General features: G+C 52.7%; 1 protein-coding gene across 1 annotated transcript; it reads right to left on the bottom strand.

Moving 5' to 3' along the window:
* Positions 1–883: 883 nt before the first annotated feature.
* MESP2 (mesoderm posterior bHLH transcription factor 2) lies at positions 884–2828 on the bottom strand. The gene is made up of 2 exons (XM_039910262.1): positions 2235–2828; positions 884–1060 (listed from the first exon to the last, which is right to left on the bottom strand). The coding sequence occupies exons 1-2, from the start codon at positions 2826–2828 to the stop codon at positions 884–886; spliced, it is 771 nt and encodes a 256-aa protein (XP_039766196.1).
* Positions 2829–15225: the final 12397 nt, after the last annotated feature.

Raw genomic sequence — 15225 nt, 5'->3', positions numbered from 1 at the left:
CCTAGGCCCGCGCGCGGTGAGGGACAGGACTGGGCAGTCCATTCAGGAGAGGGTCCACTCGTGTCCATGCAGAATAGGGAAGCCGAGGCCAGAAGTGTTGGCCGACGGGCCAGGCTCCCTGCTGGCAGTGGCTGAGCCTCCGGAGGGGGGCTGTGGTGTGGGAGACGGGGCTTGGAGACCGTGCCAGCCCGATGCAGCCAGGAGGTCAAGAGGGTTCTTCTCATGAGGTCCGTGTGCCAAGAGAGTGGAATTCCTTCTCAGGCTCTTCAGTATCCCTGGTTGGAGGTGGCGGCAGCAGCTCTGGCTGGCCCCTGAGCCATTCCCCGGCTCCAGTCCAGGACACGATGGGGAAGCCCCAGCTTGTGCCTCCACCTCACCCCGCCGGCTGGCCCACCTCTCCTGGACTCCACAGCTGGCAAAGGGCAGGTGCGTACCCAAATCTGGGAGTCTCATGGGCTAATCGGCCCTGACCGCCGGATCTTCCCCAACACACATGGTGATGCAGGGGAGCCAGAGGAGTCCAGGGCCTGCTCGAGCCAGTGCCTGTTTCGGGGGCGGACCGGGCGGGGCCGCTGGAAGCCAGGAAGTGACCTGGTCTGCTGGCCTGGCCACAAGGGCGGGTGGAAAAGACAGGAGTGAGAGGCATGCTGGAGAAAAGCTGAGCTCTGACTCCTCGCGACCTTCCAACGACTCGAGGAAGCATGGCTCCCCGAGAAGCAGCACGACCCCTCCCATAACCAACGAAGGGAAGAGAAGCCCTCCGATCACCCCGGCTTCGATCCCCACTTCTCCACCATCCATATCGAAACCATGATGGATTTCGGAGCAGGCTTCCTCCCGCCCGCCCCTCTCCCCAAGCGCTGGCAGCCCTGGCATCTCGGGTCTAGCGCTGGGCAGTTCTCTCCTCTCTGTAGAGGAGGGAAGGGTCCAAGTCCTGGGCACCGGGCAGGTAGCCGTGAGTCCAGCACCCCCACTGTGGCTGCGGGTCTTGGGGCAGTGGGGTGGGGTGGAGGACTTCGGAGGTAGTTGGCCAGCAGGGCTCTGGAGAACTGGAGATGAGCTGGAAATGAAAGAGAGAGAAGCTGTTGAGTGAGGCCAGCCCTGGGGATAATAATGTAGCCTAGCTTCCCAGGGGTCAGGGGTCTGGCTGAGACGGGTGTCTTGAGTGGTCTCAGGGAATCCCGGTTCCCGAGAGTCAGTCCCGGCCCCCAGGGCCCTGCAGACCAACTGCTGCATGGGTCAGTGGGGTCAACGGGCCTCTCTCAGGCCGACTGGGCTCGGGGTGGCTGTAGAGGTCTCCTTGGAGGGGGAGGGAGTGGCTTCCGGGCCCACCGAGGGCCAGGCTCCACCAGGTCGCCCCTCAGCTTCCCTCTCCAAAGCCGGGCCTGCTTCTGGGTTTCTGGCTCCCTCCAGGGGCACCCCTCCACCCCTCGCCATGCTCAAGGACCCCACCAGGGTGGTCTGGGGTCTCAGGGCTAGCATCCGGGCAGGACCGGGCCCGGGGTCCCACGGGATGGTGGGTCCTCCCCTGACCCAGGGTGGCTTACATGTGTGTCCGCCTGGAGGCGGCGGGGGAGGGGTGTGTGTCCGGGTGGACATCCCTTCTCCCCCCAACCCCTCTAGCCAAGCTCCCTGAGATGGCCTCCAAGCTGACGCCTCTCCTCTCTGGGCAGCGAGGGAACCTGCCATGCTCTCCGGCAGGGGACTATCCTCTCCTAGAGCCCCCACTCCCCGGGAGAGGCTCTGAGGGAGAGACCAAGGGTGGGAAAATGCCCCTGGGAAAGCGCCTTTCTCTGAGGCTCCGTGCTAAGCAGTGTGGCCTAATGGACAGAGGTCCAGCCTGCCACTTGTCTGTTGTGTGATCGTGGTCACATCACTTCACTTCTCTAGGGCTCAGTTCCCTCATCTGTAAAATGGGGACGAAGACTCTGAACCGCATGTGGGCCGGGGACCCTGTCCAACTGATTACCTCGTATCTACCCCAGCAGTCCGCACAGGCCCTGGCATGTAGTAAGCGGTTAACGAATACCACGGAGAGAGATAACGGGGCAGGAGGGAGGCGGGGGTTCTGGGGACCCCCACCCTCACCCCTCCTGAGCCGAGGGCTCTGGGGACGCCCCCAGCCCTCCTGAGCCGGGGTCCGGGAGTGGGGTCCTGAGCTGGTCTCTGCATCCTTCCCTGTGTGACCCCCGGGGCGGAGGGCGGAGGGCGGGGGGCTGGGGGCGGGGAGGTACCTGGCACAGAGCAGCCAGCTCGGAGCACGATGGAGTCAGCGACCAGGAAGCAGCGCCGGGATCTCTCTGCCCGGGGATTTGAGGGTCCGGGCCGGAGCCGGGGGGCGACCCCCAGAATCCTTCGGCCCCGTAGGTGGCTCCGGGCAAGTCCGGCGAGGAGTGGGGCTGGGGGCAGGAGCCCCACTGCCCAGGGTCGGGGACGGCCCCCCGGGGCTGGTCCGGGGGCGCGGGGGTCCCGGAGCAGCAGAGGGGCTCGGCCCAGGCCTCGGGGTCCGCGGGCGTCGGCGAGGAGCCGGGGCCGCCCCCGCAGGCCGGGTCCGTCCCCAGCGGGCAGCCGCGGCCGGGGTCCGGGCAGAGCGGGCAACCCCGGCCCGCCCCCGCCCCCGCCGCCCCGGTCACCGGCCCGGCCGTCGCCCCGGCCTCTCCCCGCGGCCCGGGCCGGCCTTGGCCACGCCCCAGCAGGGCGGACAGGTGGGCGATGTAGCGGATGGCCAGCCGCAGCGTGTCGATCTTGGTGAGGGTCTGCCCGGCGGGGGCCACCGACGGGGGCAAGTAGCGGCGCAGCTCGTGCAGGGCCCGGGACAGGTTCCGCATCCGCAGCTTCTCCCTCTCGCTGGCGCTCTGCCGCTGCCCGCCGCCCGGGACTCCCCGCCACCCCCGCGACCCCCGCCATCCCCGCACCCCGCCGCCGCTCCCCCGGGCCCTCCGGGAAGGGGCGGGCCCCGGGGGCGGAGGGCCGGGGGCGGCCGGACCCGCGGGGGGCTCGGCCGGGCTCGAGGCCCCGCCGGACGGGGAGGACCCCAACGGGGAGCAGCCCGAGGGGGAGCAGCCAGAAGGGGAGCAACCCGTCGGGGAGCAGCCCGTCGGGGAGCAGCCGGAGGGGGAGCAGCCCGTCGGGGAGCAGTCCGAGGGGGAGCAGCCCGAGGGGGAGCAGCCCGTCGGGGAGCAGCCCGAGGGGGAGCAGCCTGAGGGGCAGGAGGAGGTCGAGGGCGCCGGGGACGCGGAGTGGGTGCGGCCCCAGGCCCAGTCCCAGTCGTGCGGGAGGACCCAGCCCATCTCGGCGAGGAGCGGAGTCGGGGAGCGGGCCATGGCTGCGGGCGGCGCCGGCCGGGTCTGGGCAGCGGCCGGGACCGGCCGGCCTTTATCCCGGGCCCGGGGTGTGAAGCGGAGACCCCCTCGGGGCTGGGCGAGGTGTCAGAGCCCGCAGCGCCCGGGGGGAGGGGGCGCGGGACCCTGGGAACGGGCTCCATTTGCAGAGGTGTCGACTCTGACTCCTGCGGGCCTTTAATTGATGCTCGGAAAGTGTGCGGAGACAATTCTCATCTGGGTGGCGGCTGCGAACCTTCTCACCGTCCTGCCCCCGCCCCCTCCCCGGGACCCTCCCCGGCTCCCGCGCCCCGAGCCCCTCCTCGGCCAGGGCCCGGCTTGGGAACGCTTCCCCGGCCTGGAGGGCGGGGGGTGGGGTGGCGAGGCCGGGCCGGGACGGGACGGGACGGGACGGGACGGGACGGGCGGACGAAGGTGACTTCTCCATCGTCATCGAAAAGCCCGAATGACCCGGCTCTGCAGCCCCCCTATTCACAGACGGGCAAGCAAGCCGGAGCCCGTAGGGGAAATCCCTGGCCCAAGGCCACGCCGTGAAAGGCAGTGGCCTGGTCACAGTTTTAGTCCCTCCTGGTTCTTTCATCCAATCGTATCTACAGAGAGTTTAATGAGAGTGGAGAGCACTGTGCTAACCCCTTGGAAAGTACAGTTCGGGTAATGATGGGTATTTCTTAAGCGCTTACTATGCGCCCAGCACTGTTCTAAGCGCCGGGGTAGATACAAGGTAATCGGGTTGTCCCATGTGGGGCTCAGTCTTCATCCCCATTTTACTGATGAGGTATCTGAGGCACAGAGAAGTGAAGTGACTTGCCCAAAGTCACCCAGCTGACAAGTGGCAGAGCCGGGATTAGAACCCATGCCCTCTGACTCCCAAGCCTGAGCTCTTTCCACTAAGCCACGCTTGTCTTGCTACGTGTTGCTCTAGCCAGGCCTGAAATTACTGGCTCCAGGGAAGGCCGCGCCCTCTGTCAATCTGCCTCTGTCCCTCCGTCTGTCCATCTGTCTTTCTGTCTTTCTCTCTCTCCCCCTCCAGCCTCTTCTAGCCACTGCCAAGGGGCAGGGATGCATGTGACTTGTAGCTTCTTGTGGGAAGGGAACATATCCGTTTACTGTTGGATTGTCCTGACCCAAGCGCTTAGTACATTGTTCTGCACACAGAACTCAATAAATACAATCGAATGCACTTCTGGGCAGGTTACGTCCATAGATGGCTGGCTCATTTCTCCTTGTTCATTTTCATGAAAAGCAGCGTTGCCCAGTGGAAAGACCTGTGGCGTGGAAGTCAGAAGACCTGGGTTCTAATATCAGCTCTGCCACTTGTGTCGTGAGTGACTTTGGCAAGGCACTTTGCTTCTTTGGGCCTCAATTATCTCATCTGTAAAATGGGGATTAAGCCTGGAGCCCCGTATGGGACAGGGACCGTGTCTACCCCACCGCATGGAATAAATGCTTAATAAATGCCATGATAATTAATTTATCATTAATTAATTTATTTATTTTTCCTAGTATTATGCTACTGGTTGGACCTTTTTTTACCTTCGGTTCCCACTTATTTGTAAAGTCCTTGTTAAGTTTCATGGAGAAGCAGTATGGTCTAGTGGATAGAGCATGGGCCTGGGAGCCAGAAGGGCCAGGGTTCTAATCCCGCCTCCACCACTTGTCTACTTTGTGACCTTGGCAAGTTACTTAACTTCACTGTGTCTCAGTTATCTCATCCATTAAATGGGGATTAAGACTGTGAGCCCAATGTGGGACATGGACTGTGTCCAACCTGATAATTCATATTCATTCATTCATTCAATCGAATTTATTGAGCATTTACTGTGTGCAAAACACTGTACTAAGGGCTTGGGAGAGTACAATATAACAATATGCAAGCATATTCCCTGCCCATAAAGAGTTTACAGTCTAGAGGATTAGCTTGTATCGACCCCAGCACTTAGTACAGTGCCTGGCACTTAGTAAGTACTTAATAAATACCATTAAATTAAACAAACAAAAAAAACTATTTGTGTCTGTCTGACTCTCCCATTCTATTGTAAACTCCTCACATGCTCCCAAGGACCCATTATGGTGCTCTGTGCACAGTAGGCACTTGGTAAATAGTAATGACTGGTGATTAAACTGGTAGCCCAGGCTCAGAAGCTCCTCATGAGTTTTCACCACAGATGTCCCAGGACATGTTGCAAGACACTGTTCTTTGTATTTAATGGTAAGCACTTTTTTATGCTATTTGTTAAGCTCTTACTCTATGCCAGGCACCGAACTAAGCCCTGGAGTAAATACAAGTTAATCAGTTTGGACATGGTCCCTTTTTCTTTAATGATACTTAGCAAGCACTTATTATGTCACAGTCACTGAACTAACCACTGGGGTAGTTTCAAGCTAATCAGGTTGGGACACAGTCTCTGTCCCACATGGGACTCACAACCTTAATTCCCATTTTAGAGATGAGGTAACTGAGGCACAGATAAGTTGAGTGACTTGCCTCCCTGGCCTGAGCTCTATCCACTAGGCCACACTGCTTCTTATGCTACCTTATCCCTTAGTTTCCCTCAACTTACCCCTCTTGTACTCTCCCAAGGGCTTAGTACAGTGCTCTGCACACAGTAAAAGCTTGATAAATGCCAGTGATTGATTGATTGATTGATAATGGCACTTTAAATTTGTTAAGTGCTGTTACTTTCTCAAAGCACTTTCACCTCAATTATCTGCTCAATCAATCAATGGTAGTTATTGGGCACATGCAATGTGCATAGCATTGTACTAAGCGCTTGGGACAGTACAATACAACAGCGTTGATAGGCACATTCCCCGCCCACAACCAGTCTACAGTTTAGAGGGATTGTAACATCAACATCCCTCAACATCACTTTGAGACAAGGCAGCTATTTTTAACCATCTTTTAGGGACGAGGACCCCGAGGTCCTGAGAGGTTAAGTGAATTCAATCAATGGTATCTACTGTGAGCGGAGCCCTATGCTAAGTGTTTGGGAGAGTACAATACAACCGAGATGGGAGGCACATTCCCCGTCCACAACAAGTTTACAGCCTACAAGTTTGACCATTTCAATCAATAGGCCAAGAAGCAGCCATTTTCTTCATCTTCCCTCTTTCCCTGCAGTCAGATCAGGGTTTGGCTGCCTAATCCCCAGGTGATAAAGGCCCAAGTTGATACAGTTTTAAATTCTACATTTTAACCTCCGCCTGACTACTTAGCCCCTGCTTTCTCCTACCAAACCAGTCTGTTTACTTGCGATCACTTGGCTTCTTCACTCTCCAGGCCTCATGGACAATCCAACCATCTCCTCGGGGTATCACGCGTTAAGTAGTTATTGCTGTCTTTTACCTCAACTACAACGCTTAAACTTCACCAGCCCCACCATGACCCTTCAACCACCCACTCCAATCAGCCCTTCCCAGTCCTCCTCTCTTCCGCCTAACCCCTCCATCTTTTATGCTGCCCTGCTCTCCCTCCCCACCCATCCTTGTAATCCTGTCCCAGCACCATTCCTCAGCCCACCGCCCGCCCCCCCCACCCCCGTCAACTCGCTCCCATCCAACTCCTCCCAACACCTTTAGCCATTCTCTCCCCCAGAACCCTACTCATAGCCTCAGCCAAGTGCAGACTGCGGAATCCCCGCTCCATCATGAGGGAAACTTCCCTTCATTGTTTACTGCTCCTGTCCCAGTCCTAGTAGATAGAGCACAGGCCTGGGAGTCAGAAGGACCTGGGTTCTAATCTCGGCTCCACCACTTGTCTGCTGTGTGACCTTGGGCAAGTCTCAACTTCTCTGTGCCTCAGTTACCTTATCTGTAAAATGGGGAGTGAGATTGTGAGTCCCAAATGGGACAGGGACTGTGTCCAACCCGATTTGCTTGTATCTGCCCCAGTGCTTAGTACGGTGCCTGGCACATAGTAAACACTTAACAAATACCATTATTATTATTAAAATAACCAAACAGTTCAGGGCTGGGGTGTCTTCCTGGCTCTTGTAAAGGGAAAATCTCCTGGCAGGGAGGGCTCTGGAATGACACCTTGAAGAAAGTTAGGAGTTACTACCTCTCTGCCTCTAGACTGTAAACTCATAATAGTAGTAATTAATAATTATGGTACTTGTTAAGAGTTTTGATGAGATGCAAAGAAATGGGGTGGGATGCACAGGTGGAAGGGGTGGATTTTGAGAGAAAGCAGATATCCTCTAGAGATACTGCTGGGAAAGATGGGAAAGTTGAAGAGGGAGGGACTGAGGAGATTTTAGGGAGATAACTCCTGATTGTGTCAATTTTCTTCTTCTTCTTCTTCTTCTTTTTATTACTATTATTATTATTTTTATGCCTCCTCACCATCACTGAAAACTGGCTCTCCTCAAATGACATGGTCTCCCCTTCTGCTCCCCCCAGAGGGGGTCTCATCTTCCAGTGCTTGGCACATAGTAAGTGCTTAACAAATACCATCGTTACTATTATTATTTTTCTCCCCCCTCACTTGGAAAGGAGGAGGTCGTGGCTTCCTTCTCGCTCCCCAGTGCTGCTTTCCCACCATTCCACCTCCCCCATCCCTTTCCCCTCCTTTGAAACCCATATCATCCACCTCTACCATCCCCTACAGATTCTAGTACTGTCATCTATTGCCTCCCAGGTCCCACCTCCAACTTCTTTAACCATTTTTATCCTTTCACACATCCTTCTACACCCGCTGTCTCAAATTCCTCCCCTCCAATTCTCTCCTTGACCCCCTCCAATTTGGCTTTCTTCCCCTTCATTCCACAGAAACTGCCCTCTCAAAGGTCACCAATGATCTCCTGCTTGCCAACTCCATCCTAATCCTCCTCGATCTCTCAGCTGCCTTCGACTCTGTGGACCACCCCCTTCTCCTGGAAACCTTATCCAACCTTGGCTTCACCAACACCGTCCTCTACTGGTTCTCCTCTTAGCTCTCTGACCCCTCATTCTCAATCTCTTTCACGGACTCTTCCTCTGCCTCCTAACTCTTAACTGTGGGGGTCTCTCAAGATTCAGTTCTGGGTCCCTTTCTATTTTCCATCTACACCCATTGCCTTGGAGAACTCGTTCACTCCCATGCTTTCCACTACCGCCTCTATTTGGATGACACCCAAATGTACATTTCCAGCCCTGATCTCTCTCCCTCTCAATACTTGCGCATTTCCCCCTGACTTCAAGATATCTCTACTTGGATGTCTCCCACCTCAAGCTTAACATGTCCGAAACAGAACTCCTTATCTTCCCACCCAAACCCTGTCCTCCCCCTGTCTTTCCCATCACTGTAGATGACACCACCATCCTTCCTGTCTCACAAGCCTATAGTCTTAGGCTATATCCACAGCTCCTATCTTTTATTCAACTCACATATTCAATCCATCACGAAATCCTGTGGTTCCCCTCTCACAACACTGCTAAAACCTGCCCTTTCCTCTCCACTTACACTGCAACTATGTTAATCCAAGCACCCATCTTATCCTGCCTTGATTACTGTATCAGCATCCTTGTTGACGTCCCAGCCTCCCCTGTCCCTACTCCAGTCCATATTTCACTCTGCTGCCCTAATCATTTTTCTACAAAAACGCTCAGGACATGTTTCCCCACTCTGCAATAAACTCCAGGGGTTGCCCATCCACCTCCACATCAAAAAAGACCTCCTCACCATTGGCTTTGAAGCGCTCCCTCCTACCTCACCTTGCTACTCTCCTACTACAACCCAGCTCACACACTTTGCTCTTCTAATGCTACCCTTTTCACTGTACCTCGATTTTGTCTATCTCACCGCTGACCTCTCACCCACATCCTGTCTTTGGCCTGAAACACCCTCCCTCCTCAAATATGACAATTACTCTCCCTGCCTTCAAAGCCTTATTGAAGGCTGTGAGCCCCACGTGGGACAAGGGCTGTGTCCAATCAGATTTTCTTGTATCCACCCCTAAGCACATTAGTACCATGCTTGGCACATAGTAAGCACTTAACAAATACCACAGTTATTATTATTCTCCCCGAATAATATTGTTATATTGTACTCTCCCAAGTGCTTAGTACAGTGCTCTGCACACAGTAAGTGCTTAATAAATATGATTGAATGAATCAATCAATCAATCACTATGCCGCACTATGTGCAGAACACTCTACCAAGTGCAATACAACAATTAGTAGACACGCTCCCTGCCCACAGTGAATTTACAGTCTTGGCAAGAGAGACAGACATTAACTTAAATAAATGTACTGTCCAAGCAGTCGAAGGCAGGGCTAGACTAGGTCCCTGCTCTCCTGATTTTCAGCCTCCTGTTCTTTCGATTCTCCTAAAGACCAATTAGGGACAGAGGAGGGGAGTTAGAACCTATCTGATCAGTCCTATGATGCAGGGTGGGTCAGGCCTGGGCCAAGAGTTGCTATCACTTTTTTTTTTCAAAATGGTATAACTATGTGGCAGGCACTGTGCTAAGCCCTAGGGTAGATACAAGCTAATCAGATTGGACACAGTCCGGTTCTCTTGTGGGGCTCTCAGTCTTAATCCCCATTTTGCAGAAGAGGGAGCTGAGGCACAGAGAAGCAAAGTGACTTGCCCAGGGTCACGCAGCAGATAAGTGATGGAGCCAGAATTAGAACTCAGGTCCTTTTGACTCCCAAGCCCCTAGGCCAAACTGATCCTCAGTTGTTGTAAACTTTCTGAGCATCAGTGCTGCTGACCTCAAAACTGGCAGCTGAAACACCCTCCCCACCTGCGGCCCTCAGATCACCCTCTGCGGTGTCCCCAGACCAACCCCGGAGAAAGGTCCATGAAGGCAGAGTGCGGAAGACAGGCAAGAGGAAGAAGCATCATGGCCTAGTGGATAGAGCACATGGACCTATCCTTGGTGGGGGGATGTGGTAACAAGGGAGAATTCCTCACCCGGGAGTCCCTAGACCCATGTGGAAATCTCCTTGGCCCTGGAGAGGGGACTCCTGCTCAGCAACGGCAGACCAGAGAGAAGGGGCGGGCCACCTCGGATGTGGGTGTTATTCTCATTAGTGAGCGGAGCAGGGGCCAGCCGTGGCCTCCCGCCCCACTGCCCCAGCCCCGCTGCCTCTTCACACCCCAGGACTCTGCTGTTGACACAAGTGCCTTCTCCCTCTGCAGTGGAGGTGTCAACTTGGGAACAGGGGCCAGAGTGGGCCTCCAAAACAGCCTTGCAGCCTCAGGGGCCTGGGGGGCTGGGAGGGGAAGCTGCCCCAAAGCCCTAGAGACCTGCTCCTGGATTGGGGGTGTGGGGAGCTCAAGGAGAGTGGTGACCCTGGCATCCAGGGGACACAACCAATGGGAGCAAGGCTTGGCCCTGTAGGGAGAGGAGCTTGCCTTTGTCGGGAGGACAAGTCAACTTGGGCATCTCTGCTCTCTCTGAGCACAGACAAAGTTCCCCTGTAATAGCATAGGCAGTGAATGGGGCGGCTGGAGGGTTAGAATAATGAAGAACGGAGATAGTCGGGTCGGACACAGTCCCTGTTCTACCAGTCTTAGGGAAAGTGAGAACTTGTATTTAGTCCCCATTTTACAGATGAGGAAACTGAGGCACAGAGAAGTTAAGGAACTTGCCTAAGGTCATTCAGCAGGCAAGGGGCGGACCTGGGATTAAAACCCATGCCTCTGACTCCCAGGCCCATGCTGTCAATCAATCAATCAATGGTGTTTGTGGCACGCTTACTGTAGCAGAGCTCTGTGCTAAGCACTTGGGAGAGAACAGTGTAACAGAGTTGGTAGTCACATTCCCTGCCACAGACAGTGAGAAGCGTTTGGCCTAGTGGAGAGAACACAGGCCTGGGAGTCGGAGGGACCTGGGTTCTAATTCCGGCTCTGCCATTTGCCTGCTGTGTGGCCTTGGGCAAGTCACTTCACTTCTCTGTGCTCACAGCGACCCTCATCTGTAAAATGGGGATTAAGACTGTGAGTCCCATGTGGGACATGGACTATCTGATCAGCTTGCATGTAGCGCCTGACACGTAGTATTTAACAAATACTATTAAAAAAAAGGAGTTTTGCTGTTTGAGGAGTGGGTTGGGGATGGCAGAGGAGAAGACCCTCAGGTCTGGCAACGGAGTGGGGAATTCTGTCGATGGAGGGTTTTCTGGGGTTTAATGCTCCAGCTGGAGAAGTAGGGCTTTAAAAAGGGAGCAGCTAGAGTCAAAGTCAGCGCAGGCATATGCGATGCCTCACGGAGGGGCCCAGGGCTTGGGAGACGACAGAAGCGGCGGCTTCAATTTATGGCCAGGAGAGGGCGCGCCACTCTGCTGTTTTTCTTCCCCCACGTTCTCCCTCCCCTCTCAGGCTCGCACCTGGAAAGTTTTCAGTAGGCCACCAGTCTCGGCTACAAGAGGGAGAGACAAACAGAGGCATACTCATTCCATTCCTAGCTTGGGCAGTGACAATAGTACTGGCAATGGTAAACCACTTTCATATTTTTACCAAGAAAACTCTATGGATACACTACCAGAACGATTGCAGATGGCAGTGGGGTGTTCTGGGAGAGATGTGAACATGGAGTCGCAGTGGGTCAGAGATGACTCGACAGCATAAGACGAGACAAGAAGTTCTTCCTGTCCAGTGTACTGGGAGGGTGGGCCGGGGGCATGGGGGGGACGTTTTTCCCTCCCCTCCTCTTCTTCCCAGTCTGGAATGAAGCCCCTACTTGGCCAAGACCAACTGCAGAGATGGGCTTTGATGGGTCAGATAATAATAATTAAATATTATGGTATTTGTTAAACGTTTACTATGTACTAAGCACTGATCTAAGTGCTGGAGCACTGTTCTAAGCACTGTGTCTCCTGTCGATCAGAGAGGTCTCTGATTATGTCTCCTGTCGATCAGAGAGCTTTCTGATTATTAAAGCTTGTCTGTATTCTGATCAGAAGTGTTGACAGAATAGCACTTCATCATCATCACCATCATAATCAATGTCATTTACTGAGCACTTACTATGCACAGAGCACTGTACCAAATGCTTGAGAACGTACAATATAACAGAGTCAGTATACACATTCCCTGCCCACCTAATGCATTCAGAGCCCTGCCCTGAGAACCTACTGTATACAGAACACTGTACTGAGTACTTACTGCATGGAGAGTACTGTACTGAACATCTACTGCGTGCAAAACACTGAACTGAGCACCTAGTGCATGCAGAGCACTCAATGTTCTGAGCACCTACATATATACCTGTACTGTATGCAGAAGATACTGTACTGTCCTAAGCATTTGGAAATACACAAAAGGTATATGAGGAGGAGCTTATATTCATTCATTCAATCATTTTTACTGAGCACTTACTGTGGGCATTCATTCAACTGTACTCATTTAGTGCTTTTTGCGGGAAGAGCACTGTACTAAGCACTTGGGAAAGTACAATAGAGCAATAAAGAGCGACAATCCCTGCCCAGAACTATACTCAGAAGTTGGGAGAGTACAATATAACAACAAACAAACACAGTCCTGCCCATAGTGAGCTCACAGTTTAGAAGGGAAAACAGATATTAACATAAATAAATAAATTACAAATATATACAGATCTATAAATATGTGCTGTGGGGTTGAGAGGGAGGATGAAAGAGGGAACGATTAAGAGTGGTGCAGAAGGGAGTGAGAGAAGAGGAAAGGAGGGTTTAATCAGGGAAGGCTTCTTGGAGGAGATGTGCCTTTAATAAGGTTTTGAAGTGGGGGAGAACAACTGTCTGTCTAATATAAGGAGGGATGGCTTTCCAGAACAGAGGTAGGACGTGGGCAGGAGGTTGGCAGTGAGATAGATGAAATCGAGGTACAGTGAGAAGGTTAGCATTATAGTTTAGTGGGAAGCAGTGTGGCCTAATAGAATGAGCACGGATCTGAGAGTCGGAGGTCCCAGGTTTTAATTCTAGCTCTGCCACTTGTATGCTGTGTGACTTTGGGCAAATCACTTAACTTCTTTGTGCCTCAGTTTTCTCTTCTGTAAAATGGAGATTAAATCTTACTCCCACCTAATTAAACTATGAGCCCCCTGTGGGACAGGGACTGGGTCCAACCTAATTATCTTGAAGCTATCCCAGTGCGTAGACATAGTAAGTGCTTAACCATTAAAAAATAAGAATAGGAGATAGATATTGATGAAAATATAATAGCTAAAATAATTTGAGAGTAGTTATAAATAATAAAGCCAAATGGATGCATAAATCATCAATAAATAAGGCAATCAGTACTGAGGTGGCTGATGGAACACAATCAGTGATATTTATTGAGCACTTACTGTGTACAGACCACTGTACTAAGCGCTTAGGAGAGTACACAACAGTAGAGTTCAAAGGATGACGGGGATGAAGGGGAACAAATTAGTGAGGGTTTCTTGGAATAGGTCATTTCATGGGGTGGGGGAGATTTGAAGAAGAGGTGTTAGTTTGGCAAAGCTGAGGGGAGAGGACATTGCAGGCAGGGGGAGAGTTGTGATCAGTGGTTCAGGAGAAGCAGAGGTGACTGCAGAGACAGCCAGGGCAATTGCTTGAGAGGAGTAAAGCACCTGGACTTGGAGGTGATTGGATGTTTATGGATGTGTATTTATGGATGTGTATATATCTATAATTCTATTCATCGATTTTGATGGTATTGTTGCCTTCTACTTGTTTTTTTGTTGTTGTCTGTCGCCCTGTTCTAGGCTGTGAGCCTGTTGCTGAAGAGGGGTTCTCTCTATCTGTTGCCTAATTGTACTTTCCAAGCACTCAATACAGTGCTCTGCACACAGTAAGCACTCGATAAATTCGATTGAATGAGTAAATGAATGAATGGAGATAATTACACTGTGATTTTGTATAGGAGTTTATGCAAAGCACTGTCACATTACTTATCCCAAACCCTGTCCTCCCCCAACTTTCCCATCGCTGTAGACAATAGCACCATCCTCCAACTCACAAGCTTGGAACCTTGGCATTATCCTCAATTTTTCTCTCTCACTCAACCCACATATTCAATCTGTCACTAAGTTCTATCTTCGCAATATCTCTAGAATCTGCCCTTTCCTCCCCATCCAAACTGCCACCACGCTGGTCCAAGCGCTTTGTCATATTCCACAATGAATACTGCCTCAGGCTACGCATTCCTGACACTGGCTGACAAAAAAAAACCACCAGGCATCACTGGCCGCTAGCCCCAGTATGATCCCACGGGCTCTGTGAATTGGGTCATACCCAGGACACCCTTCAAAGTTTTCCCCTTTAAAGAAGACCAGAACCACGCTCAGGAATAGAGTCACATAATAATTATGGTACTTGTTAAGTGCTTACTCTGTGCCAAGCACTGTTCTATGTAGTGGGGTAGATGCAAATTAATCAGGTTGGACACAGTCTCTGACACACATGGGGTTCACAATCTAAACAGGAAGGAGACTGAATTAGATGATGTAGTGGATAGAGCACGGGCCTAAGAGTCAGAAGGTCATGGGTTCTAATCCCAGCTCTGCCACTTGTCTGCTGTGAGGCCTTGGGCAAGTCATTTTTCTTCTCTGTGCCTCAATTTCCTCATCTGTGAAATGGGAATTGGGACTGTGAGCCCCACATGGGGCAGGGACTGTGTCCAACCCAATTTATGTGTTTCCACCCAGTGCTTAGTATAATGCCTGGCAGTTAGTAAGTGCTTAACAAATATTTAAATTATTATGTATGAATACAGGGTAGTCGGGTTAGACACAGTTCCTGTCACACAGAGGCTCACAGTTTCATCCCCATTTTACAGATGAGGGAACTGAGGCACAGAGAAGTGAAGTGGATTGCCCGAGGTCACCCAGCCGACATGTGGCAGAGACAGGGTTAAAACCCAGGTCCTTCTGATTCCCAGGCCTGTGCTCTATCCTTTAGGCAACACTGCTTCCATAAGATTTCTTAGGCT

Source organism: Ornithorhynchus anatinus, chromosome X1 (genome assembly GCF_004115215.2).
Source record: "Ornithorhynchus anatinus isolate Pmale09 chromosome X1, mOrnAna1.pri.v4, whole genome shotgun sequence".
Lineage (NCBI taxonomy): Eukaryota > Metazoa > Chordata > Mammalia > Monotremata > Ornithorhynchidae > Ornithorhynchus > Ornithorhynchus anatinus.
Note: the sequence above shows the minus strand (reverse complement) of the source record. Positions and strands in the feature narration are given on the sequence as shown.

Bases quoted from the DNA above. Each gene is read 5' to 3' on its own strand.
- MESP2 (XM_039910262.1), bottom strand. From the start codon at position 2,828: ATGCGGAACCTGTCCCGGGCCCTGCACGAGCTGCGCCGCTACTTGCCC. The intron at 1,061-2,234 runs GTACCTCCCCGC...TTTCATTTCCAG, and splicing joins AGCTGGCTGCTCTGTGCCAG to CTCATCTCCAGTTCTCCAGA.